The sequence below is a fragment of the Ambystoma mexicanum genome, chromosome 2p (genome assembly GCF_040938575.1).
Source record: "Ambystoma mexicanum isolate Mex_15411 chromosome 2p, UKY_AmexF1_1, whole genome shotgun sequence".
Lineage (NCBI taxonomy): Eukaryota > Metazoa > Chordata > Amphibia > Caudata > Ambystomatidae > Ambystoma > Ambystoma mexicanum.
This window is the reverse complement of record NC_090923.1, coordinates 321,669,486-321,696,443: the sequence shown is the minus strand read 5'-3', so window position 1 is coordinate 321,696,443 and position 26,958 is coordinate 321,669,486. Positions and strand designations below refer to the sequence as shown.

The 26,958-nt window shown below is 43.6% G+C and overlaps 1 protein-coding gene across 4 annotated transcripts in view; it reads right to left on the bottom strand.

Moving 5' to 3' along the window:
- The window catches only part of CACNA2D3 (calcium voltage-gated channel auxiliary subunit alpha2delta 3), a 3,251,448-nt gene that overhangs the window by 1,805,995 nt on the left and 1,418,495 nt on the right, over positions 1-26,958 (bottom strand). For all 4 annotated transcript variants that reach the window (XM_069643639.1, XM_069643642.1, XM_069643640.1 and 1 more), the window contains 2 exons: positions 23,610-23,699; positions 4,133-4,246 (listed from right to left, as the gene is read on the bottom strand). In XM_069643639.1, the coding sequence (XP_069499740.1) occupies positions 4,133-4,246; positions 23,610-23,699 (204 nt within the window). The remainder of the gene's footprint in view (positions 1-4,132; positions 4,247-23,609; positions 23,700-26,958) is intronic.

Below are 26,958 nucleotides of genomic sequence, written 5' to 3'. Positions count from 1 at the left end.
TGTATTGACTAATTTGCTAGCATATTGATGTATTTATCAATATTCAAATCATGATGAGATTCTAAAAGAAAAAAAATCCTTTACGCCATGGAGAATGAGGCAATGCACATCCTGAATTTCAGAAATGGGATTCATTTTGAAATGCACAAACATGTAGTACATCCCCACGCAACTAGGTGCAGAGGAATGCATAAAATAGCACAGTCATGCATTTCTTTTAGGTGTAACAGTCCACTGCTGTCCCACTTCCATTTATAACCCTAAAACACGGATTCTTTTTAAAATATGTCACAATGACGGGCCCGTTAAGAGCCCATCACTCTGAAATGTGCTCCCAGGACCCAGATATGTGCTGCATGCCTGTTTTACAGTAGTGTCCAGAGTACGCTCCACACACGCTTGAAAAATAATTGTATTTCATTTTATTAAAACATTGCGCATGATTCCCAAAAAGTGAGAGGGAGCCAGTTCATGTGTTTTACGCTAATGTGAAGCATTTGCAATAGCAATACCTTATAGTGGCATTCTGTAATGCCTGTGAAGTCCACATAATGTGTCATTATTGCCATTGGGACCCGAGGCAAAATCTTGAGGTGCTAATAGCAATACAAAAAATAAATGCCTGCTCTACCGGTCCGGTAACATTTCCGGTAGATTTTGCTGGTAATTCCGGCAGTGTCAATTTTAGTGGACCGGCAAAACACGTTTGCCAGTGTGGTCACTGATTTACCTCTAGTCAAGAACTGGCCGTAAATCCAGCCCCTACTGGAAAATAAATGCCAGAATTACCACCACCAGTAATTCCATGGAGTCTTATGGGACTGCATAGAATCAGTATTTACTGCTCTTCCCTCCGCCTGTAATATCCCAGTAATTCCTGGATATGAAGTGGCAGAAACAGTAGGGGCAGTTTGCTGATATCCCGCCGGAATTACCAGTGGGATACCGGCATACTTGTAATGAGGCCCATGCTTGTCATGGAAATGGAAGGCGGAAAGCGGAAGCCCAGAGGTAACGCCCTGGCCGAGGTGCCGGGTTAAAGTAAGGAGAGGTGGTGGGAGATATTGAGGGGCTCGAGATGGAGCCACAAGACAGGGTCGAAGATGGAGTAGGCAGTGCCAAATGAATGGCAGGTGCGCAGAGCACTTGGGTTGCTCTGAACCCAGGTTTGCATCATTAGATTCAGCCCGAGTTCGGAGCAACATGAGTGGCTGACGCACCCGTCAAGGGTGTTAATGCATGGTAGTTGGGGCATTTTGTTCTGAATTATTCCTATGTTACATAATCGAGAAAAATGATAGCCAAAATATGAAAAATTTGAACTATGTTACAAAAGATGATAAGCATGAACCAACACTCCCTGTAACATCAGATATATTTTTGTTGACACGTTCTCTATTATTTACTCGGGCTTGGTCAATAAATAGCACAAAAGCAATCTTTTCAGAAGCAGAGACCTTCAGGGATTTAGAATAAATGGGTGCCGTTAAAATTTATATAATAATCTTTAGTGCCTGGTGTAGCATCCTGGCAATCCATTTTGACTGTCATAATTCCAGAAGTGATTTACTGCTTCTCTGAAGCCTTGGTAATATATGACTGCCGATTATCGAAGCAGTAAGCGATGGCACTGCTACGGTAAAATCTCAAACTCTTAAGAAACCAGAAAAGGACTAGATTCATAAAGAGACACACTGTGGAAAGCATATTATTCTCTATTCTGGCTTCAGTGTGCTGGAAGGCAGAACACTAACACAAATGAGTTTTCATAAAGCAGTATGGAATCGTGATCACTGGGATTAAGTATTCATTCTTTTTCAAGGACATAATGGGCCTCATTATAAGTACGGCGGTAAGGCAATCACAGTGCCGGTAGCGCCACCGGCACCATTGACCATACCGCCATGCTACGAGTTCTGCTTGCGGGTGCCCTTGCAGCCACCAGGTCTGACCTGGTGGCCGTACTGGCACCCGCGAGCAGAACATGATAGTAGCACTGGTACTGTTATTAACTGTACTGGTGCTACCACCCTCCCCATTCCCATTGAGCCCTTTCGAGCTCAAATGGGAATGGGGAACAATTTTTCTGGCGGCCAGAAAAGGGCAATTACCGGGTCCGGCAAGGTCGTAATGACCGGGTAATTGCCCTTTTCTGGTTGCCGCAAGAAGATGAATACCGGTAGCGGTCGTGCCTGTACTACAGGCACGGCTACCACCAGCCTCGTAATGAGGCCCATGTGGAGTGAGTGCTTTAGGGACTGTCTATAAAATATTAATCAATTCTAAAGTCAAAAACAGATTTTTTTTTAACAAATTCTCATCTACCAATGATCTCAGTAGGCATGATTGAATACAAAGCAGAACACATCAATATGCTGCAGTATATTTAGGACATTTTTCAGATACAAAGATATGTGCTAACAAAATAAGAATCATCATCATAAGGTGCATGCACGCCAACAACATTCTTAAAATCCTTATATGCATTTTAATTCCTAACCAAATTTTAAATCATACATTTCAGACGCTTTAAAAAACAGCTCCGATTTCATATTGGGTCGTTCGGTTTAGTGCTATTTGCCACGGTATTACTAGATACAAATACACATTTCCACTAGAGCAAGTTTTAGGCATGTTGCTTACATCCCATGTTCTAGGGACGATCCTGCACGCTCTGGGCATTTTTGGGACGTGTAAAAGTGCATTTGAACACACGCTGTTTGCCCGTGTGCAAGCACACAATCAAATACAATGAACTGCCCTGACTCTGATAGGATTTCATTTCTGTATGTGCTAATGTGAGTGCACATGCACTGAACGTGTTTGAGTATGCGAAAGTGAACTTTAATAACACTTACGTTTTTATTTGATGCTCTCTCTAACCTTGCCCACGTTTTGTATTGCACATGCATATATAACAGATGGAATCTGGCATTGGAATATTTGTGAGATGTCATTGTACATTCACCAGACATTCATGGAATGGCTAAACTGATACATATGACATAATTGCCATGAACTAATAACAACATGGTTGCAATTGTAAAGCAAATGAAGGTATTCCTAATGGACAATCAGTAGTAACTGTAGCTTCAGCAGGGTATGCAGTCTTTATAACGAAAATTGTATAGAGACATGCACATCTACCAAAAGCTTTACAATGACAACACATAACGAAAATGTATGTGGAGGTGGGTAAAGGGTTAAATCTTGTGGGTATACGGTTGGGGTGGGCTTTTTGGGGTGGGAAATGGAAGTTTACGGGGGGGACCTCTGAACCCCCTAAAAAAATGGTTATGTTTTTTGTTGTAAAGTTTTCGGTATAAGTGCATTCTACATAAAATGTGTTATTATAAAGACAGGAATACTTCATCAATGAATACACTAAATACCTGTCACTGATGAAACCAAAAGTGTTGGGGCTTAGCCTGATGGAAGGCCTAAGGAAACAACTACCACAACACATTGGGCCTCATTACGAGGAAGGCAGTAGAGGAATAATGGCGCTGGTAGAGCTGCGGCCCCGTTATCCCTCTACCGCCTCATTACAAGGTCTGCTCGTGGGTCCCACAAAGGACATCTGGTAGAACCAGGCGTCCTTAGCGGGACCCGCTAGCAGACCAGGATGCTAACAACAGACCCGTCATTAACGGCCCCATTGCTAGTATCCTCCCCATTCCCATTGAGCCCTATGGGGGCTCAAATGGGGATGGGGATGTACCGGGTCCAGGTTCCAGGAAAGGGAATTACCGGGCCCTCCAAGGTCGGAATGGCTTGGTAATTACCTATTTCAAGAACCCGGACCCGGTACCCGGTATGGGGGTAGGCTTTTAGCGGCATGGCTACCTCCATACTCGTAATGAGGCCCATTGACACCAGAGAAAGTTCTGCCACTGTGGCCAAAGAGCACTCATGCAAGCAAAATGATTACCTTAACTGAGAATGTGTTTCCATTGACAAAGATAGTAGCACCAATGTTTTGGTGCCAGGCCCTCCTCCTTACAGAAAGTAGGGTGAATTTGAAGTGCTCATGCCTGAAAATGGCAGATATATGCTTGATATTCAGGCAAATGATTAGAAATAATTCAACCCATACATGGAGAGTTCGTGAAATCTTTAAATTACATCTCACCTTTCTGTCTGGCCAGTTAAATTTTTCAAAAATAGTGTCGTAGGTGTCCACAGCCCCATCGGTAATTAGCATTATTGCTTGACTGCATATGCTGCCCTCTCCAGTGTGGTTAAACTGTGGGAAGGAAAAGAAGAGAACAAACACGAGTCACTGAACAGGTATAATTATAATATGAAAATAAGCCTCAGTGCCTCAGATATATACCTGAACCTCTGCAATCCACAGTTCAATACTAAACGTTACTAAAAACAAAAAGCACAATGCACAATGCATATGCTCTAGTCATGTAATAATTGGCAAGAAAGGAAGACATCAATATTGGCAGAGGTTAGATATAAGAGCATTGTGCAAAACATGTCTAAACATTGATCATAAGTCTTGATTTTCAACTGGCATATAGAAATTGCCCAGAGCAATGCCAGTGATTCAGATGCAGTCTAAACCTTCCAGCCATCAACTCTTTGTTTTTGTTTTGACACCCCGAGTGGGGCGGGTATGCTCAGATGTGGGTCCCATGCCTGCTGGGCCTAGAGACCCAAGCTACTCCTCACTGATGAGGCCCAACACGGGTGAAACATGTTTGGGGATGCTTGTGGTCTCGTGCAGAAGGGATGTGGCCTAGCAGTTTGGGCTGGACTGCTCTTTTTGGGGTGGGACCAAGTCTGATTTTCATATGGTCTTTCCCCTTCTGTAATGGCTTGGCAGGTGAAGAACGATGGTCTGGAGGGTATCCCAGAGCAATGCCAGTGGTTTAGATTCAGTCTAAACCTTCCAGCCATCACCTTTTTTGTTTTTGATATAGAAATTACATTTGCAAATTTACATAACAAGATGCAGTGTCAGAATTGCTCTTCTGATGTAAGCCCCTTGTGCATGTTGCGTAGTTTAAATGACAACATTGTTATACATGTCAGCTCATAATAGTGAAATAATTATTCATGTAATTATCGAACAAATGAACATTGGTATAATAATACAATGAAAACAATATATTATGTTATTTAGGATATTACATTAATTTTCATTCAGTTTTCTCTGCTCTAAAACTATGTTGTGTTTCTCTGCAGTGTTATCAACATTTCCATTGTTTGGTATCCACCTTGAACAATGGAAGGAATTATGCAATTATTTGGTATGAAGTACTTTAATATGTACACAGGACCTTTATTCATGTGTGTCATAGATCTTAGGAGGACATCCGATTCAAATGGGCAGACTCAATTATTGGACGCCATATGGAATGAGGGCATGGGCCCTGACAGGCTGATGATCCTTCTAGCGTGTTGGTTTTTGTGAGGTTTGACCCTAATTCTGCAGTTACAGAATACGTCCCAATATGGGCATGTGTTCTCCCCTCACTTGTTCTAATCTTTTCTTAAAAGATGTGGAGAGCTTGCTTTTTAGGGTCGGTGCTGATGTCCCCAAAGCAGACAATTAGCAGCGTGCTGACTCTGCTTTCCATGGATGATGTAGTGTTTTTGGCCCACATGGATATTAGTCTGATATTATTTCTGGCGGGTTACCTACGCAATAGAAGGCTTACCATTGCCACTTTCCAAATTAAGCTGGTGGATATGGGGCCATTAGAAACCCTGATATAAGAAGCATATGCCTAGTATGGGCGGTGAGAGATTGAAGTTGGCCTCTGGGTTTGGTTTTTGAGGTGTGCGAAAAAGTGTCAATAGTTCTGTTGCTGCCATTTGTTGTCTGTAAAGGAATTCCTGCTGTTTTTCCTGCACTGAAAATTATAATATTTGGTGGATTTACCCCCAGTGGAATTACTGCAAGATAAATCCGTTAATTTTGGGATAAGAAGTGTTGGATTCACCTCTAACTTGTTGCTGGAGGAAAATCATCCAATTTACCTCCGAAAAGCAATGCATTTACCACAAGGTAATTCTTACGGTGGTAAATCCACCAAAAATCCGCATGGAATTCTCTGGACTCCAAAATGGTTATTTGCTACCACTTGTAATCCTACGGTAAACCAAAGGATTAAGTGGTGGTAACGGAATATGAGTTTGGTGGTAATTTGAAAGGATTACTGCCTAATTTACGCAAAACCCATAAAGAGGCCCTTAAAATCCATTGATGATTGGGTTCTCCCTCGTTATTTTATTTATTTATTTTATTTATATATTTATATCGTTATCAGCAGTATGGCGAGTTTACAAAGCTAACAAAGTGGCACAGGATGCAAATGGTATTGAGTTTTGGGGTTACATTGATCCCTTTGATTTGAAGACTCAGGGCAATATTTTTGAAGTCCCTCCATCATATGCCAGTGAGCATCTCTTCAGTTCTGTCAAGGGATGAATTTGAGGTCCAGCCAAACCTACATGAAATTGTATTTAGACCCTGCTCCTCTCAGTTAGATCCGGGGTTGAGCCCATTCCCTTTGTGCATAAGGCATATCTGGAGGAGATATGATATTGATATTTTATTTGTATCAGGCTCATACACAAGTGTTGCAGACATGGTAAGGCAAGAGAGGGGAACAAGGGAGGACAAAACAATGATCTTATTCGACCGAGTGGCATTGAAGATGCGCAAGTGCAGGGGAGAGGGAAGGGGGAACGTGCAAGGGAGAGGGGAGAAGTGGGAAGTGCTGTGCAAGGGATAAAAGCAACAACAGTTGGTAGTGCAGCCAGCAATGTGGCAAGTGCAAAGTTTAAAGCGCAGTCAAGGGGTGTCTAATAAGTGCAGGTAAGGGGGCTGTAGGGTTACAGATACAGACCCAAATGCAAGGGTTGCCAGGAGGAGGTGTGGGTGTGTGGCGGTAAGGACAGGGACCTGGGCCCGTAATCAGAGGGTATCCAGTTGCACGTTGCCAAAGCAGACAGATCAGCAGGGGAGAGGAAGAGTGACGGCAGGAGCAAAGAGGAAGGTCTTGAGGTGCTTCTGGAACCGGAGAAGGTTCTCCTCATGTTTGAGAGTGACAGGAGGCTGTTCCAGAGGGAGGCTCCAGCCGAGGGTAGAGATCTACCCACAACTCATTGATTGGAGAAGCGACTGGCTCTGAGTGGTTTGGAGGTGGAGGAGCGAAGAGCTCGAGTGGGAAGGTATTTAGAGAGGGAGAGTTGAATGTATTATGGACCCAGGCTCCAGAAAGCTTTGTGGACAATGCAAAGGGTCTTGAATTTAATCCATGCAGTCACTCGGAGCCAATGAAGAGATTTCAGGGCTGGAGAGATACTATCCCAGCGCTTGAGGCCAAAGACAAGTCTCACAGTCCTGCTCTGAATGAGTTGCAGAGGGCAGACCGTAGAAGCAGGCAGATTTAGAAAGACGCTGTTGCAGTAGTCCTTCCTAGAGAGAACCAGAGCTCTGGAGACAGTAAGCATCTTTGACAAAGAGAGGAAAGGAAGAATACCTCTGAGGTTGTATTGGGTAGATCTCTGTCGTTGGGTGGGCCCTGCCTTTGGAACATTCTCCCAGCCATCTTGAAACTTGAGGAGAACCATCTCCGGTTCAGGAAGCATGTTAAGACCTTCCTCTTTGCTACCGCCTTTGCCTCCCTTCTCCCCTGCTGATCTGTTTTCTCCCTTGGTACCGTACACCTGGCCACCCTCTGTCATTCGGGCCCAGTTACCTGCTCACCCTGCCACCCTCCTGCACTGCCTCGGGTCCACCCCTTGAACTGGGGTCTGTATCTGTACTGATACAGTCCCCCTCCCACTTTTCTTCTGCACTTATATACCCTATTCTGACTAATCTAGCACTTGCCACTTGCTAGCTGCACTACCACTGTTCATCACCTTTATTTATTTACTTTACTTATTATTTATTCTGTTCTTGCTTGCCTCTGCTCCGCACTTTCCACTTCTCCCCCCTTCCATGCACTTTCCCCCTTTTCCATGCACTTGTGCGTTCTTAATGTCACTGGGCCTAGTAAGATCATTGTTTTTGTTCTCCCTTCCTCCCCTCCCTTTGTCTGGTCACGCTCTGAAGCACTTGTGTTTGAGCTCGACATAAATAAAATATCATTTAATTTCAAGTGCAGTTGGTAGTTTGACTTCTTAGAGACATCAGAGATGTGAGTAGAAAAGGAAAGTGTGGCGGCAAAGATGACACCCAGGTTCCTAGCCTCGCAGGTGGGAGCAGTAAGAGGGACAAAGGAGGCCAGCTAGAGAGTGACAGGAAAGGAGGGTGCATGTGTGCTGATGAGGAGAATCTCCGTCTTACTGGCATAAAGGCAGAGATAATTGGTGGCACACCACTACTGGATAGCAGACAAACAGGCAGAGATGAGGGAAGGAGAAGAGGTGACTGAGGGATGCCTGAAAACGAGCTGAGTGTCATCTGCATAGCACAGGAAGTTGGAGCAGAGAGCGGCAATGCAGTGGGCAAGGGGTGCCAGGTATTGGTTGAAAATCCAGGGAGAGAGGTTAGACGCCTGGGAAACACCACAGGTAGATAGTGAGATAGAGGAAACGAAGGACCCAACTTGGACCTGGAAGGTACGATCAGAGAGGAAAGAGGTCAGCCACGCTAGGGCCTGATTGGTGATACCCAGGTTATCACAGAGATGGTTGAGCAGGATGGCATAGTTGTCTGTGTCAAAGGCAGAAGAGAGATCGAGAAGGATGAGGACGGAAGTGATGTTAGAGTCAAGATTGGAGTGCAGGACTTCACAGATTTTCAGGAGAGCAGTTTCCATGATTCTGGTAGCTCTAAAGACAGACTGATGGCTGTGGAGACAACAAACAGAATCGGTGTGAAGATTAAGCTTGGTGATGGTCAGCTTTTCCAGGAGTTTGCCCAGGAAAGGAGTGATGGAGATTGGGCGATACTTAGCCAGGCATGTGAGATTGGCTGTGCGTTCCTTTAGAAGGTGTTGCACAAGAGAATGCTTCAGAGGGGAGGGGAAGACTCCAGAGGTGAAGGAGAGGTTGTAGAAGTAGGCCAGAGCAGGAGCAAGGGTGTCAATGTGGTCATTGATGGTTTTAGATGAACAGAGAAGACACTGTTATGATGAGGCTTTCATAGACTGGACTTGTCTAGAAACCTTTTCAGGGGAGAACAGAGGAAAGGAAGAGAAAGAGTGTGGGTTGGCAACTGCATGAGTGCCAGAGTTAGCAGAAAGAGAAGGGGAAGAGGTGTAGAGGATGAGAGGGTGGACAGGATGTCCTGTGTTTTTTAGATGAAATGAGAGGCAAGGGCCGTGCAAATGGCCTGGGAGGCGACAGGAGAGGTAGAGACTGCAGCAGGGTTGGCCAGCTCCTTACAGATTGTAAAGAGTTTGGCCGAGTTGTTAGATGCTGCAGAGATGCAGGCTTGGATGTGGGCTATATTCTTAGTTCAGACAAGGAGCCTGTATTGCCTTTGGAGCCAGCGGCAGGCCAGTTTGTCAGAGGATGTACAAGAAGCCCGCCAGATGAGGTGCCTGAAGTATTGCATGGTCAGTGTTTTGGCTCTACCATAGTACTAAATAGACTGTGAATCTTTACATGCAGTCAGCTTGGAAGTACACTAATTCCATTGAAAGAGAATAAATTAAGGAACTGAAACACCAATATTTGGGTATATTTGGACAATGTGGTCTTGGGGATGGCATGCTGTAACCTAAGGCATCACTCTTTGTTGATTTAAATAACTCACAATCATTTGTACATCATTTTCTGAATATGATCATTTGTCCTGAGATGAGAATCCTGTTATCCAAGTTTAAATTGAGTATTGTTAATCATCAATCATTTGTTGGTAAATGGCCTTGTCTAGAGGTCAAGGATTGCATGTGGCGATGAATCGAGAGAAAAAAGCTGTTTTACATTTGTTCGTCATGACCGACCAGGCTCTCAGAGTTAGATTACTGGAACCAAAACTTAAAGAGACTTGGAGGAGACATGTGCAGGTTGCCTTGCTATTGTCATTGTGTATCATGTTCCCAGGAGTAACATTCACAGTTGCAGATTGTATTTGAAGAGCCTAGTGGTTAAGGAGTTTCAGAAGCAAGACTGCAAATTCATCATTGGCAATATTGTTGTAATTGTTGTATTGTTCATTTGTGGAAGGACAGCAAAGCTGTCGGACATTTTTCCCATAGCTTCTTCTCTTTAAGTGCTTTACATTGTATCACCTTTAATATATTTTGTTGACCTTAAGATTGTTCTTGTTTTCATGAGTGTTTTTTTGGAATATTGCTTGGGTATTGTGAAGGCATCTTGAGGTAGACACAGACAACTGAGTAGAGTTTTGGGATACAAACTTTTATCAACCAAGATTTGGGGTTGGAAAAAGGCCTAACTTACCCTATGCTAAGGTGGATTTTCTCTACCTAAATGAAACTAAAGATAGTCTGTGTCAGGAAGTCCAAAGCAAATGTCTGTCTGTGTCAAAACCTATACTTGCCCTCACATGTTACTGTATACAATGTGCACGGATGTCTGCATCAAATAAAAAAGTGTTCAAATAAAAGTTCAGAGCTTCTTCCAGCTCTTGGATGGAAAAGGATTTTCCCTTCCCAAAGGTTCAAGTAGTTCACGTTATCAGATAGGGGTTCTCTTATCCCTGCTTCAAGTCTCTCAAGGCTCCAAACAGCAGAACTCCCGGGGATGTCCCCCATCTCCTCTGGTTTAGTCACCATTCACAAAGCTGTAGAATTCAGTTCCCTAATTTCAGTTCACATATATCTTCTTTGATTCAATCACAAAAGTGGCTTCTCCTTAGGTGGATGTACTCGGTCTAGGTGCAGTTGTCGGACCACACAGTCCAGCCATTACAGGTCATGCAACCAATACACCTTACATCGATTGTCTTTATATGCTTTATGAAACAGGAATAGCTTTTCAATGAGGCTTGACTTAAAGTCCATTCACATATCCTTGATACTTTGTTATAGCTTGCTTTTTTTACCATTCATGTGTAGTCTTTTGCTACAAAGCGCTGTATACGCTTCCCAGTGTACTCTCCTGCTAGCAAACTCAGTCTCTGTTATGGCTTCTTCAAACAAGCCGGTATACACTTCCCAGTAACATATCCTGCTAGAAAACGTATGCAGGGTTCCTTGATTCTTGGCAATTCTTGTTTGCCTCTTGACAATAATATTCATTACAACTATTCATTGCTTTCAATGATAACTTGCTTCTTTGAAAAATGCTCACCAGTATTGGCAATGCACTTTGCATTTTTGCTTCTTGAAAATGTTAATTACAATCTTTTATTCCGTTCATTAATAACCCTGCTTTTAATAATGCCCACTTTAATAGTTCTTGGTCCCCTGGTTTCAGACCTTCACTTGTTATGTACTTTCCAAGCTTCTGCTGTTAATATGACAATCCCCAGGGTCCCCCTGCCTTCAGGGAAGACTCACCGGTTTTCAATTGTGTCTCAGTCAGCATGTGCATGGCGCTGGAGAACCTCCTTTGTCTCTCTCTGCCTTGTGACACCTATACATGGACTCAGGCACCTCCTCAAAGGACTTTGCTTCACCCTGTTGCCTTGGCTGGAGTTATCCTGCCTCCCCTGACCTAATCCTACATCTGGGGGTTAATTTTAAATTACATTGTGCATCTTTGTGTACCTCTGCTCTTCTTGGACCGTTTCCTGGTCTCCTGCCCATTGTCCCCCCACAGCACTCCTGATTGGACCCTCAGCCCCTCTTAGGAACTCCATACAGGACAGCCCTTCTGCCCATAAACTAAGGGCCCCAAAGCAAAGGGAAGCTCCTGTAGAGGCAGCTCCAGATCGTGTTGGCCCATGTTAGCCAGTGGTGCCCGCAGCCATTAACCAGCAGCAACTGACAAGGTAGGCAAGGTCTGGACACGGGAATCAGCCTTTACTGATACCCATTAGACTGTCCGACCCATCTTATTATCCTGCCATTTATTATCTAAAAACCTGTAGTCTGTTGCACATTCAATGTTAACCATATCCAATGCCTAGGCCAAACATCACTGAACCATAGCTCCCATCTAGCTAGGTTGTGTTAGTCAGCCATATCTCTCATCTAGCTAGATCGTGTTAGTCAGCCATATCTCGCATCTAGAGAGATTGTGTTTGTGAGCCATATCTCGTATCTAGATAGATTGTGTTAGTCAGCCATATCTCTCACCTAGATAGAATGGGTTTGTCAGCTATATCTTGCATCTAGATAGATTGTGTTTGTCAAACCGTATAGCTATTGCCTGCATTGCTATACCCCCATCTAGGCATTTCACCGTCTTTCCATTTCTCCCAAATCTAGGTGCCACTGTAGTTTACTGTCTACTGTTGTATGCCCATCTAGGCCTCTCTCCCTCCATTCAGGTATCCCAAAACTAGGTGCTACTGTATTTTACTGTGGTACCCCCTTTTAGGTGCACCCCACAGCACCCTCTATTCAGGAGCCCCCAAACCCTCTCCTAATACCCTGACCAGTTGCACAAGGCCAGGAAAATACACATATAGTGTGGTACCCAAGTTGGACGTACCCCCTACTCAGTCACATAATCTGATTTACCCATCCCACAGGTTAGACACCATGCCACACATTGGCCAAATCAGAGTAGCACACTGGCAAACCAGTAGGCATTACGAGACTTACGACACCCTTATTCAGCCATCCCGAATGCACGTCCCATATTCCCAGCCTTCCACCTCCCACCTGTTACACCCTCCAAGTAGATCTCGCTCTGCTCAAACAAGAGAGGCAAGATGGAGAGTGGGAGCAGAAAACATTGACCACCAGAATATTCCAGACTGCCCAGTGACCCGGGTAAACCAATATTCTTACACCAATCCCCGCTAACTACTCACCTGCACCCTCTATTAGTACCTTGCCCACGCAACATAGCACCTCTGCCTCCAACCCATGCTTCCCTGGCCAACACCCCAACCTCCACAGTTCCCCCATTCGTACCTACACACCATGGGCCACCAGAAACTCACAGACAGGCCCAGACCAAGACCACGACAGGACCTTCCTAGTTTCTCCCATTCCCAAATCGCTTAAGTCCCAAACCTCCCTGCCTGCAACTAACCCGGACCTAGCCCTATTCTCCTCTTTGAAATCCCCCGTGATCCACCTCCAATTCCACACACCTCCTCCCCACACCCTAAACCACCCACCACATTGCCACTATCCACCACGACCGATCCCTTTTCCATTACACCCCGCTGATCACACCCTCCACCAACCGCTGCACACCCCCTCCTCCATTCTCACTCCTCCAACCCATTCCAAGCCAGACACATCCAGCCCTTGCAAAAATACATCACAAACTCTCTTGCACCTTCATCAATGCCACGTCAGTCTCAGTCTCCAGGTCAGTCTCCAAAAACAAATTCCACGTCCTTCTCATCACAGAGAGCTGGTTTGCTGTTGATTACGAGCCCATTGCGGGTGGCAGCTTGTGATACTGCACAGACACCAATTGCCACTAATAATTAAGGACACCTCAGACAACACCACAGACTATGAATGCCTTCTGGGAAAACTCCAACTCTCACCCTCCACCTCACCCAGCTTCTGACTACAAACCTCCTGGCTCTGCAAAAACTATGGAGACCTTCTCTGCGATGCTTTGACAACCATCCTCAATCTCCATTCAACACCTAACATCCTAGGATATTTCAACATCTGGTTTGACACCCTCAATCCCCACATTCCACCTGACACAACTCATCTCCACACCCACGCACACTGGAGGTTACACCCTTGATGCGATCTTCACCACTGCAAACATATCCACACTGCCCCACTCCGCCTATCATGGACTGATCACTCAGAAATCTTCTCTGTACCACTGACCACTGCAACTGAAACCCAAGGTCATGCCAGACCTCCACCAACCCCCACACTTGTCATTTCGTTATGGAACAAAGTCATTATCACCCCAGACATAGCCAAGTACCTCCTCTCCTGTCTCCCAACACTATCCCTCCAGAAAGGGCCACTCCTCATTAAAGTCTTCAACCTCTGGCTCTCAAATGCCCTTACAACCCTTACTCTAACAAAACAGTCCTCTCAGAGATCAGGACACAAAACCAGGTGGTGCATCACCAACCTCAAATCACTAAAAACCCTCAAGCACAGCTGGAATGGACCCCGAGAACTATTTTACGGCCCAGAACAAAACCATCCTAGCAAGACTTACCAAAGCATACAGACTAGAAATCAGAAAAAGCAAGAACGCATTCTATGATAACCACATTTTAAACTCCTGGAACTGGAGCAAAGTACTGTAATCAACTTCCCAGGACTGCTCTAGGCCCCACCATCCATCTCTCAATCTCTATGTGGCACCTTATCAGAACACTTATTAGAACACTTACACAATGTTGCTATTGACAGACACTCTGCCATCATCTCTAAACTGGAGCACATGCCACCACATGCTACTCACCCAAAGCCCAACCCCCGTCGAAAATACAATACAAACTTTCACCTCTTTGACTCCAATCACACACCAGGAGTTCCTCTCGCTCCTAGTACAAAGCCGACCATCAGGTTCTCCTGAGCACCCATGCCAGCCCACCCTCCTCAAAAACATCCTAGCTTCAACTTGTGCAGGCAGCATTGCACACTTAACCACTCCCTAACATCAGGAACTTTCCCGGAAGCCCTAAAGACCTCCTACATCAAATCCCTCCTCAAAAAACCTACACTCGACCCACTCCTCCAGCAGAACTACCGGCCTATCTCCAACACCTGCTTCATGGCCAAACTCATGGAGGGCACAGCATGCAAGCAGCTTGGATTTTTCACTGAAGCCAGCAACCTCCTGGGCCCTGCACACTCTGGCTTCAGGCCCCTCTGAGGAACAGAATCCTTCCTAGGGTCAGTCTGGGATGGCCTAAAAAGAACAACTGAGTGCAAAAGGTGGCACTGCACTGATCCTTCTTAACCTCTCTGCCTTTTGATACTATTTATCACACCATCCTCCTAAATAGGCTACATTCATTAGGAATCAAAGACACAGCCCTCTCTTGGAACTCCTCTTTCATTTCTAATTGTTCACAAATCATGCTCCTCCACTCATCCATCTCCACTTCATGACCAGTAAAAAAAGGAGTCACACAAGGAGAATCCCTTTCTCTCCTGCTCTTCAACATCTATCTAAACCCTCTGCCCACACTCATCTGCTCCCACAATCTTTCCTACGCAGACAACAGGTGGATCATCTTTAAAATCCCCAAATCGGCAGGCCCCAACCATCCAGATCTGTCATCATACCTCTCGGATATAGACATCTAAATGATGACCGACCACCTCATTCTCAATCCTAGGAACACTGAAATCCTTGTCTGCAGGAAAATATTGCTCCATCCCCAACCTACCAAAGTATTCGCTGGCTGCAATCTCTAGGCCCCCCTCAGTCAACCTCCACCTGAGTGAAAAACCTTGGATGTACACTGGACACAGATGCATCCTGCTCCCAAAAAGTCAACTCTGGTTCCAGTACCTGTTTCTTCCACCTATGCATCCTAATGTGTATCTTCCCTTACCTCACCTATCCTCACTGTTTCTCTGTCATCATCTCCATCAAACAGCCTTTAACTAGGCACACCCGCATTTCAACTAAGGAAACTGCAAAGAATCAAACACGCTGCAGCCCGCCTGCTCATTAACCTACCTTCCAGAGACCACATCAGCCCTACATCGAGTGTCCTCCATTGGCACGCTATTGTCCGATGCACTACCTTTAAAGTCATGTGCATCACCCACTGGGACATCTAAAAAATGGGACTGGAATCCCTTCAACACAAAGTCACTCGCTACCACACCTCAAGGACTCTCAGATCTGGCACATCATCTCTCCTAGTAGTCCCACAGGACATATCCTCCAGACTCGTCAGATCCTCTTTCTCCGTCCAAGCACTGATCATCTGGAACTCCCTACCCCTGCACATTCACAATATTGCCAATTATCTGGCATTCAGAAAAGCCCTCAGAACCTGGCTTTTCCTTCCCTCCTCTTGAAACCCTCCACACTCTAAACTCTAGACAGGCACACATAAACGCGAACCCAGGCACACCAATACTCCTAACTACCAATACCCCACGGATGCCGGCAGCATTCACATTGGCACACCGTGACAAACAATTCCTTCCCAAACACAACACTCCTCCACACCATGAATTCCAGCAGAATTCACAGAGGCACACAGTAACAAACTACCGTCCTCCCCTCAACCACCGGCCCGTCATCCCTTTGGCCCCTCTTCCCCTGCTCAGACTTTCGTTCTGGGGAAACCACAAAAAGCGAGACCAGCAAATTGCACTGGACCAAGAAATAGAACACAACAGTCAAACTCCAATCAGGCCTATGGTGCGTATACCTTACACCATGTCTGTGGACACTGGCCACAGGCACGGCCACCCATCCGTGTACCCTAGATTTCAGCTATGGTTATGCTATTCTAGTCTAGCAGCAGACATAGCCATCCATACTTAAACCCCTGACATACCTCAAACCTCTGGCATTAGTATAGAGCAACAACCAATGAAAATAAATTTGGTTTAGCTGGACACACTGTACTGCCGAGACCCCCAGCCGGCCCATAGAGCCGAGGTTTGCTCAGAAGTACTTTAAGATGAGATAGCTGCACCCTTGAGATAGATGGGGGTGCCTATTTATTACTCCAACACCAATCAATAAGGACAACTCAATGATTTGGCAAAGGGAGTCTGTTTAATGACAAGTACAAAAAAGGGGAGTCATGGAAATCAGCAGTGATGCGATCGTCCTTCTCGCTTCAACTCCAATGAACTTCGTACAAGTTGAAACATTTATACTCAAAACTCGTCATAATTGACGTGTACCACTCAAAAGTTAACATGCAATTCTATTGGTTAGGAAAAGGTAACTTTAATATAGGTATTACATCTGTATATGGCAACAGAGTGAGGGGATTGGGTAAAACACTGTCAGGTGGGCATCTAAGCCCTACCTTAAAAAATGACTACTGTAGACGTCACTAAAAATACGACGTCCCATTGGTTCCACTAACTATAGGACCCTCAGATTATATGGTCCATTGTGATTGGGTTGGCACCATCCTCATGCATATTCTTCCACTTCGCTTAGCAGCATTCAGAATGGTGCGTCAGGTACAGCATGCCCCCTAGTAACCCGGCCTTTCTCCTATTAGGCTGCAATCAATCATCGCTTCAGCAACTATGTGTCAATTATTTCACTGTGGTTGTCCTCGAAACTGCTTCTTCTGTCTGGAAAAGTTCTGATATCTCTGCCTGGTTGGATGCCAAACATAGGTGTGAACCCATGCTTCTTCTCTCTCGGCTGGTCAGGTGCTTCCCACAATGTGAATTTGTCTAGTTTCCCTCAATTTGTGTATTTGATTCTTATTTAGCTTGCCACCTGCCTATGCCTCCTTCCTTATCTTGACCTTTCAGAGACAGGATATTCTGTTCTTAAGTTTCAATTATCTGTAGCTACTGTTCGTTCCTTCTATTGGTATGACCTTGGCTCTGCTGGCTCGAGTTGCATCTGCCAAGTTTCGATTCAGCTGTCTCTTCTCGTTTTGTTAGAATATGAATCTCCGCTCATTCAGCCTTTAGTAACCTGAGTTTATCCTGCTTCATTTACAAAGTGGAATATACTTATACTAACGTACTTTGTTTGAGGTAGATTTATGTATAATGGCGCTTGCCGTACTATCCTTCTACTTAGCATAGCAAGTCGTACTGTTTTCTTAGCTTTCTTGCAGTTCCAAGCATATGTACAGGTGTAAACTGATCAACTGTGTTCATTTTGCTTACAGCTTAAATCTCTTACGTTTTGTATAGTATTCTCTCACTTTAAGTTTGCAATATCTTTTCTCATGGTGTTTCGTCTCTTTGTGTCATTCTCGGGTCGTCATTTTTTCTATCTGTGAGTCCGTCCGGATCCTCGCGACATCACTATTCGTCTTCCATCAAGACCTTTTTGGTTTCTTACGGGACTGTACCTAGGCACTCTTCATTTCGTCTCATTTGCTGGTAGGGTTTTCTTAATGGATACCTTACCATCCATGCTTTTCTGGGTATCGGTTCTTCAATAGATGTTGTTCTTCTAATAAGTACAGGGCAGAGCCCGACTGCAGCTCTCTGCTGGTTTATTTGCTCATCATACGTCACATATTTTGGTGTGAACGTTCCTGGTACTTTCAAAATGGGCCACTGGAGTGCAGGCTTTATTTGGGACCTCCTCTACAACACACTGAATCTTCATCACTAGAACTCTATCCTAAACCACCAACAGCACCCACCCACATGCCTGACCTCTATGCTACTTACTGCAGCCTAGCCAGCCCACTTAAGTCCTAACCTGGCAAAAATGAACACAAGTATCTTTAATCTAAACTCTTAGCACCTTCTGTACATGGCCTGCGATCACCTAGGGTGTTCCAACTACAAAGCCCATTGAGGCCACACAAATGGGGAAAGGGCACAATTTAAATGATGAATACAATGCAATACAACATCCACCCCCAGGGTCAGGATCAGAAAGCAACAGCCTTTCCCAGGCCACCTGGGATGAGGATATTTTGGGGAAAGAAGTGTGGACACCCTCAATTTCCTCACAGTATTGATAGACACGTATGTAGATACTTTTTGGACTGTGCATTTTTAATAAAGGTTATTTTTATATGGTTATGACTGTAATATGGCGGGATTGGGGATGGGCTTACACAAATTGTGCTTTAAGCATTCCATAAAGTGCCTTGTGTCATGAGATGATGGTGAAATACCATCTCAGAATCTGTTATCTCAAAGCTAATTGCAAAAGTGATCTCCAAACCCTTGCTCTAGAAATGGGTCCAATTTGCCACTCTAGCATAAAAACAATACTCAATTATGGTGTACTCAAGGTGCACAGTAGACCCCAGATTCATTAAAAAAATAGAATGACAGCTGGGAAAGCATACAAGTAGCTTTCAAAATTACAGAGTGTGAGTGGATTATGAACTAGAAATGGATCAGCAATGCCGTCATAATATGATATGGTAGGGAGTTCAACAGATATAGTATCTATACTTGCCTCATAATGCATAATCAGTGTTCTTCAAGTCTTGATTAAGTCTTGAGAGGATAGCTCAGGGGAAACACACTCGCCTTGGAAGCAAGACAACTCGGAGCAACACAGGTTAGGTCCCCGGGTCCGCGCTTAGAAACCTCTGGGTATTAAGTGTGTTATATATAACCAATTACAAGTGTTAGGGGACCATGTTGGACAATTCATTTCTTCCTATTTACTTGGATATGGCACATTCTAACATGGATGTTGTACCCTTTGGTGTCACTGGAGACACACTGCATCTCACCTTGGCACTTGCTATGAACTACTGTATGGCCAGCTTCAAAGCCTCTAAAATGAATGTGTTTTAAGGAGTTTCAGCATTTTGTCTGAGTCCTAGCTAACTCCTGAGCCTGCTACGGTCTCTGTGCACAATGGCTGTACTTTTTTCACTTCTCACTTCCATTTTAGAGACCTATATTTGTCTGTCCATGTTACATTCACGTGTGTATCTGCTGCCATACGTTGGTTTCCCTTTGTATGCTGCATCTGATCTGCCTATAATTCCACCAGCGCTATCAGTGTAGTGAGTCCCTCTCTTGGTATCCTGGAATCCGGGAATCCTTTTAACAACATCAATTTGAATAATAGCTTCCCACATATCTCTCTATCTCCTTAAACACAATCACCACATCGCCCATAGTATTCCACCACTGCGCTCATACACACTACATTTAGACATGGGTGGCTTCCAGGGTCTTGGCCAACCTCGCCTAACTTTAATGGATGAAATGCACACATGGATAATAGCACCTCACAAACTCTTCGAAATATTTGGACTCCGGTCCACCCAAGGGAGTCCAACCAAAAGCGTGTTGGCACCATAATTATGGAGAAAAGCGCTATAACAAATGACAGAATGAATGAATGAATGAATGAATGAATGAATGAATGAATGAATGAATGAATGAATGACTAGCTGGACCATCATCTGGCCCCATTGTACTTGTCATTATCGCACTCATGTCTGATGTGTCTAGGAATTGGATTCTGAGTGCCGTCCAAATGTTTGCTCGACAATTGTTAAAAGGTGCCCTGTCATGTCTCATATTATCGGCTGTCACCCCAGAATACCTTGCCCATTTCCAAATGTCTTCTGATTGCTCGCCCAATATGGCAGAAAACAAGCTTTTCATGTCTCCTACCGGCAAAGTCATGCCTGCTGTTTCCATTTCTAACTTATAAATCCACTTTCTTGCACTGCTGTAAGTGACAGCATTTTATATATTAAGTTATTTCTTCTGTCTGTAGCCAGGGTATATATTGTGTTAGTCCTCTGCCTTTCTGTAATAAGGGGAATTGTGTCAGTCTACCTCTGTGCATGGGTGCAGCCGCACCCTTTGTCTTCATTGGTGTTTCTGCCATACAAACCTTTTTTATGGTCTGGTAAATCTCTTGATCTGTTTATATATGGTCTTTCCTTTCTGGACTCATTTGACGTCTCTCTGGGGGAAATGGGTACCTAATGGGTTCTATTGCTCTTCGCTCCAAATCTATCGAATCAATTTCTCTTTCAGGGCTCACGTCACAAGTACAGGTTTTCAGAGGATATTTTAGAGGCTCTGTGTAAAATAAGCAAAAATGTCATGTTTTTTTTAAACTTGTGAATTGACGCCACCCGTGGTCACTTCACCACTGTACCAGATAAGCTGATGAAAAATAGCAAACAACTAAAGGTGAAATGTCACATTTCGGGATTGCAGGTTCCAGGGAAAACATTGGTATTGATTCATGGCATCTAAACCTTGCATACCTGTTAATGTTTTCAAAACACTATAAGAAGAAAATATCCTCTCATGGCTTGGTCTTTTCTGTGTTTTGATTTTATGAAAGGCAAATGCCATTTGTCCTATGCAATACGTATCGTAGTGCAAAACTAACTGAATAAAACTAGCAATTCCACCTTGATATGCTGATTGCTGGTGATGTCAAATCCAGATTGTGTATGTTAATGAGTGCCCCAACTTGTTCTTTTTTAGGATTTAACCCCTGCTCTCTTCCCATAAGTGTGCCTGTAGGAAGCGTTTGTGCAGCTTTCTCTTCCCCGCTCTCATTGTCACGTTCCTATTCTGACTGTCTTCCCTTTTCCTCTTCATCCTCACCTTCTTCCTCAAACTCTAGCCTTCTAAGGGGCTCTCTCACTCACATCCCACTCACTACATCCTCCAATACATGCCTGCCCATACTTTGTAGAGACGTCTCCCTACTCTGAGACTACTCATGATACCTCTTATACTCCTATTTATGCTGTCACTGTTCCTTCTTGTAACATCTTCCCTGCCTCTATCAGTTCAAGAATGTCTGCTCATTATGTCATCAACTTCCTTTCATCGTCCCTCCCTCTCTCTTCCTCTCTTTTACCTTTTCCTCCCATTTCCTTTCTCTTTCTCTCTCATCCTCCCATTGCCTTTCTCTGTCTCACTCTTCCGCCCATTTCCTTTCTCTTTCTCTCTCTTCCGCCCCTCTTTCTCCGTCTTTATCGCCTGTCTGTTTCCATCTGATAACGCCTTCACTTTTGAACCGTCTTTGTCTTTTCGGTTGAGTTCAAGGATTATTTGCCCTCCTATCCATGTAGCTGAAACTATTGTGGTCCCATCCTGTTCTCCCAACATGCCTCCTGCTTGCTCTTTCTCCTTCTTCCTCTGTTTCTGTTAGCTTTGCTTGCAAACTACGCAGCACGTCATATTCAACATGTAAGGACAATGGTCTTTGCTTGTTCACTTTCTCTCCCCTTATGCTGTTGTCATCACTATTCAATGGTGGTCAATATGTAGCGTTGGTATATCATGCAGCAGCCTTTAATGGGTATATTCCAGGTACAGTCTTGGACGGGAATCTGGTCAGAAGAGGAGGAGGAGGAGGAACTGTGGGTGGTGTATGCCCTTTGTCATGCTGGTTAAGCATCCATTATTTCATGATCAGTTCCACTACCTCTCACTTGAACATTTTCCACAGCTCAGTCCAAAGAATGCTAGACCAATGTGTACCAACTGAAGTGGCCACTGGTCATTCGCGAATGTGTACCCTGAAGTGGGCTCTGGCCATTGCCATCAGCCATGTATAGTGGTTAAGGGGCTGGGGCATTACATACACATTGTGTTTCCCAGAAGAATCACCAAATGGAGAGACATGATGAACAGTGGATTGCTGTTGGTAAGTTAGGATTTCTTTGTTATGGTGGTGGCACAGTTATAGTTACTATATAAGTTCAATTTAAGTGAGTCTTATTTGGGTTGACGCTTCCTAATACATACCAAACAGGCAAGTATTCTGATATAACATGTTCACTAAGATGTTATGATGCAAGATGCACACAGGTTAGTCATATCAATTCGAAGATATGCATGATAAAAGCATGTTATTGTTCAGTAAGAATGTATGGCTCAGGTTAAGATTTGAAAAGATAAAGATCTGTGAACAATGTTTTAAACGTTGATCATTTGGGAATCTATTTTGAGTTTGTCTTGTGACTGTGCATCTATTGTACTCTTTATTTGATTAACATTGCACATTTCATTTGTATAACACTATACTTGTTGATTATATGACTGCATTTTCAAATGCTTCTTATTGTCCACAAGGCTTTCTGGGGCCTTTTTCCAAAATACCTTCATCTATCCCTTCTGAAATATCTCGCCTCTCAAGCTCTTCTCTCCTCTACCTCCCTCAGGGTCAGTCGTTTTTCAAAGAAATGAGCTGGGCGTAGATCTCTGTCTTTGGCCGGGGCTTCCCTCTGGAACAGCCTCCCTGCCACTCTAAAACTTGAGGAGAACCATCTCTGGTCCCGGAAGCACCTCAAGACCTTCCTCTTTGCATCTGCCTTTGCTCTCCCTCTCCCTTGCTGATCTGCTCTCTCTTGGCACTGTGCACCTGCCCACCCTCCGTCCCCTGGGTCCAGGTACCTGCTCATCCTGCCTCCCTTCTGCCACCCTTCTGCACTGCTCCTGGCCACCCCTTGCACTGGGGACTGTATCTGTACCCATACAGTACCCCATGCCCACATTTTCTTCTTTTTATGCACTTATCAGACTTACCCAGTTCTGCTGCCGTAAGCACAGCACTTGCCACTTGCTGGCTGCACTACCCCTGTTTATTGCGCCATTATATTTTTTATTTATATTTATTATTATTTATCTGTTTATCCTCTGCTCTGCACTTTCCACTATCCCCCTTCCATGCACTTTTCCTCTTTCCCTCTCCCATGCACTTGCACAATCTCAATGTCACTAGTCTAGTATGATCGTTTTGTTCTCCCCTGTTTCCGTCCATTGCCTTGTAGCGCTCTGCCACACTTGTGTACAAGCGCAATAGAAATAAAATATCAATATCAGTATCAATGTGTGCCAAATCCTGAAAAAAGCATCCTGCAAACAATAAAAAAAACGTTTAACACAACAGAGAGTTGACAATATTAGTGTGCATTAGGGTACTTAATATGATAACAAAAAATGTAAATACACACAGAAAAAAGAACTTACATCGCTGAGCAGGTCGAAAGCCTCATTTAAGGCAATGTCCAGCATTCCAATCCCTTTTGCAAATAGCTTATCCAGATGTTCACGGAAATGCTAAAGGAATGAAAATGATAAGATGTGGCGAATTAAACAGAGGAAATAAATCAGATTATACTTTGAGTACATAGTGTAGACAATAGGTTAAGTTCTGTGCACTCGTCACACGGATATAGTGAATATATCAATCAACTACACATTGTTTCACAGAGAAAATAATATATTCTGCACAACCTGAATCATTACCATAATTGAAACTCTTAGGGGTGTCATTCAACAACCACCCACTGTCCAGGCTGATAGCAGTATGAACTACTACCACCATTGACCATGTCCACAGAAAACCGTGCCATTTCAAAAACCAATGCATAACCTCTGCACTTCTTTCTAGTTTTTACGCTTTTGCAGCACTTCTGAGTACCAAGTTTGATTTACCAATAGACGAATTTACTTCTAGGTAATGTATTTAATGCACTCATTGCCTCATGCTTAGCTTTAGTGGTAAAAACCGGTGATATTTCAAAACTGATTTTTCGTAGTTATTCCTAGTGATGCAGCATGAACAAATACTACCTGATTGCCAGGTGAAATACCTCATACACATTATTCAGATGTTTCCCCCTATCAAGAATATGTTCCTGCAAAAATCCAGATGAGTTCAACTGCAGACGCGGGTTGCAAAATGTGGTAATCCTGAGAAAAAATCCTGGCTTTTCTCCCACTTGGTTTAAATCTTATCTTTCTGGTCGTTCCTACTATGTATCCTGGGCCAGCCAGCTCTCTACACCTCTCTGACTTTTATTCAGTGTTCCCCAACGCTCGATTCTTGGCCCACTTCTGTTATCGCTGTACATTAGTCCTCTTTCTTTACTTATTTCCTTCTTTAATCTTTCCTGTCACTTTTACACTGATGTTTCCCAAATCTTCTTTTTTTTGTTGAGTTCTTTGATACTCTTCACTCTCAAGTCCATGCCTATCTTTTTTCCATCCAATCTTGGATGCTCTCCTTTTTTTCTTCATTTTAACCCATCTAAAATGGAAGATCATTTGTTCCCTCCATCCTCTCCTCCTTTTCTTTCTTTTCCTCAGCTCTCTCTTTCTTCCTCCTCTCATAATCTCTGTGTCCTTTTTGACTCCTCTCTGTCCTTTTCCAATCATCTCTCTCTTACTGCCTATGATTGCCGCTTTCTTCCCTTTAATCTTTCCTCTGCTCTCCCTTCCTTTCTTTCCATGCCTCTAAACTTCTCATCTCAGCTCTAATTTTTTCCTTTATCAACCATTGTTCCTCCCTCTTGATTGGACTCCCTGTGGTTCATCTAACCCCCCTTCGCTCCATTTATCACTTTGCTATTCGTCTTCTCTTTGGCCTTTCTCCTCATGCCTCAATCTCCTCCTTACTTCTAGTTGCTTCTATCCTACCCATTGAACCTCGTCTTCTGTTTTACTTCCTCTCTATTGTCTTTAAATGTCTGCATGGTCTTGCTCCCCCCTATCTTGCTTCCTTAGTCTCCTTCTACTGTTCCAACTCACGCTCTTTGCTCCAAGTTTACCTATTGCCTTGCTGTTCCCAAGCCCCCCTGAGTTTCCTCTCGCTTTTGCTGTTTTTCCCTTCTCTCTCCTTTGCTATCTGCATTTCTGCTAAATCTCACATCTTCAATACTCTCTTGAAGAGTTCCGTCTGCTCCATAATCCGTTGATTTGTACTGCCAAGTCTGCATTGCAATTTTTTTTGTACAATTCTCTTCTTTGTCATAGTACTTTGGCGAAAGTGAGGTATAGATTAAAATAACTACAAATACAATACATATTGTGGGTGTTAAGAGTAGTTTTACATCTACTTTTTTTTAACCTTCTAGTTAGGCACTGCTTCTTGTTTGCTAAATTCATTGTATGTTTTTTATTGTCATTACTTTTGCTGAAACAACTACTGTAGAGGTACATTAGTAAAGTGCAGTGTGAGTCCCTCTGACCCGATATGAGAGTTCAGCTACACATTTACCATTCATATATGTGGTAGAAAATAATGGATATACACAATCTGGACTTTTGTTTATATCCTAGGGCATGCAACCCAACTGCCAATGTCGCTATTTTATTGGGCCCACGACTTCCAAACACATAGATAAAGAAGCACTGAAATAATCCCTTCAAAGTGGCATTAACACAAAAAGGATTTTCAGAGATATCAGGAAAATGAGATCTATACACGGTTCGAATGCTTTTCAACTAGATTATTAGTATGAAATCTAAAATGCGTAAACTGTAAAATCCAATCATGCTTCGACGAATCTGGTCAAGTGTTTCTTGACCATGCTCAATGTCCTTCTAAAAACTATTTTAAAATACTGTTTATAGGAATGACAATATGCATAAGAATCAGGAAATCCCATTTTAAAATGTTGACTGTAACTTGGGCATGCAATGTTTTTTTTTAAAAAAATGTACATGATAAGGTGTGTTACTGAGGCATAGTACTCTAATTATTTCAAAAAACAATGACACAAAATCTGAGGAACATTGAGGGAAACTCTCATTTTATGGAGAGTCAGAATCCAAGAATAAATAGTACCATTCCAACTATGATGTGGCTCCCCTCCACCGGATAGAGTTGGAGAGAAAATCCAAAAGTTTACTGTAGGGACGAGGGTCTTGGGAGAAGTACCCCCATACAGGGAGCAGCTGAGTGGCATGGCCATTAGGGGAGGTGACCAAATAAACTATAGCCTATATGCAGTAAGCTTGAAGTGATGTGTGACACTGAAAACCAGAATTTAAATGTATTGCTGTAAGAAATATTGTATGATGATATCACTGGTGTGCATCTCAGACAAATAAATGGACAGACTCAAAGAATATGGCAAAGTACTACTTTATTCTCAATTTAATAAAGGAAGGCAAGCTGACAGACAGCAGACTGATGCTTGCACACTCACACACAAACTGATTACACAGAGGTCTTATACCCCAATATGCGTCATCTATGATGTCATCTTTCAAGGAAAAATCTAAAACGTATTGACAGGAGGGATTAGTTAGGGGAACATATCACTATATAGAATACATAGTGGTTAGTACACCATTGGCTGATCCATATCTGTAGGGTACGCCTCAAACAACCTTTTATGTCTTGTGAGGATAGCTCAGCGGCAACGTGCTTGCCTTGGAAGCAAGACGGCACGGAGCACCACAGGTTCGATCCCTGGATTCGTGCTTAGAAACCTCTGGGTATTAAGTGCATTATAAATATCTTATCATATCATATCGTACCTCTAAATAGGAATAATACTGATTATAGATGACAAATGGTAGCAGATTA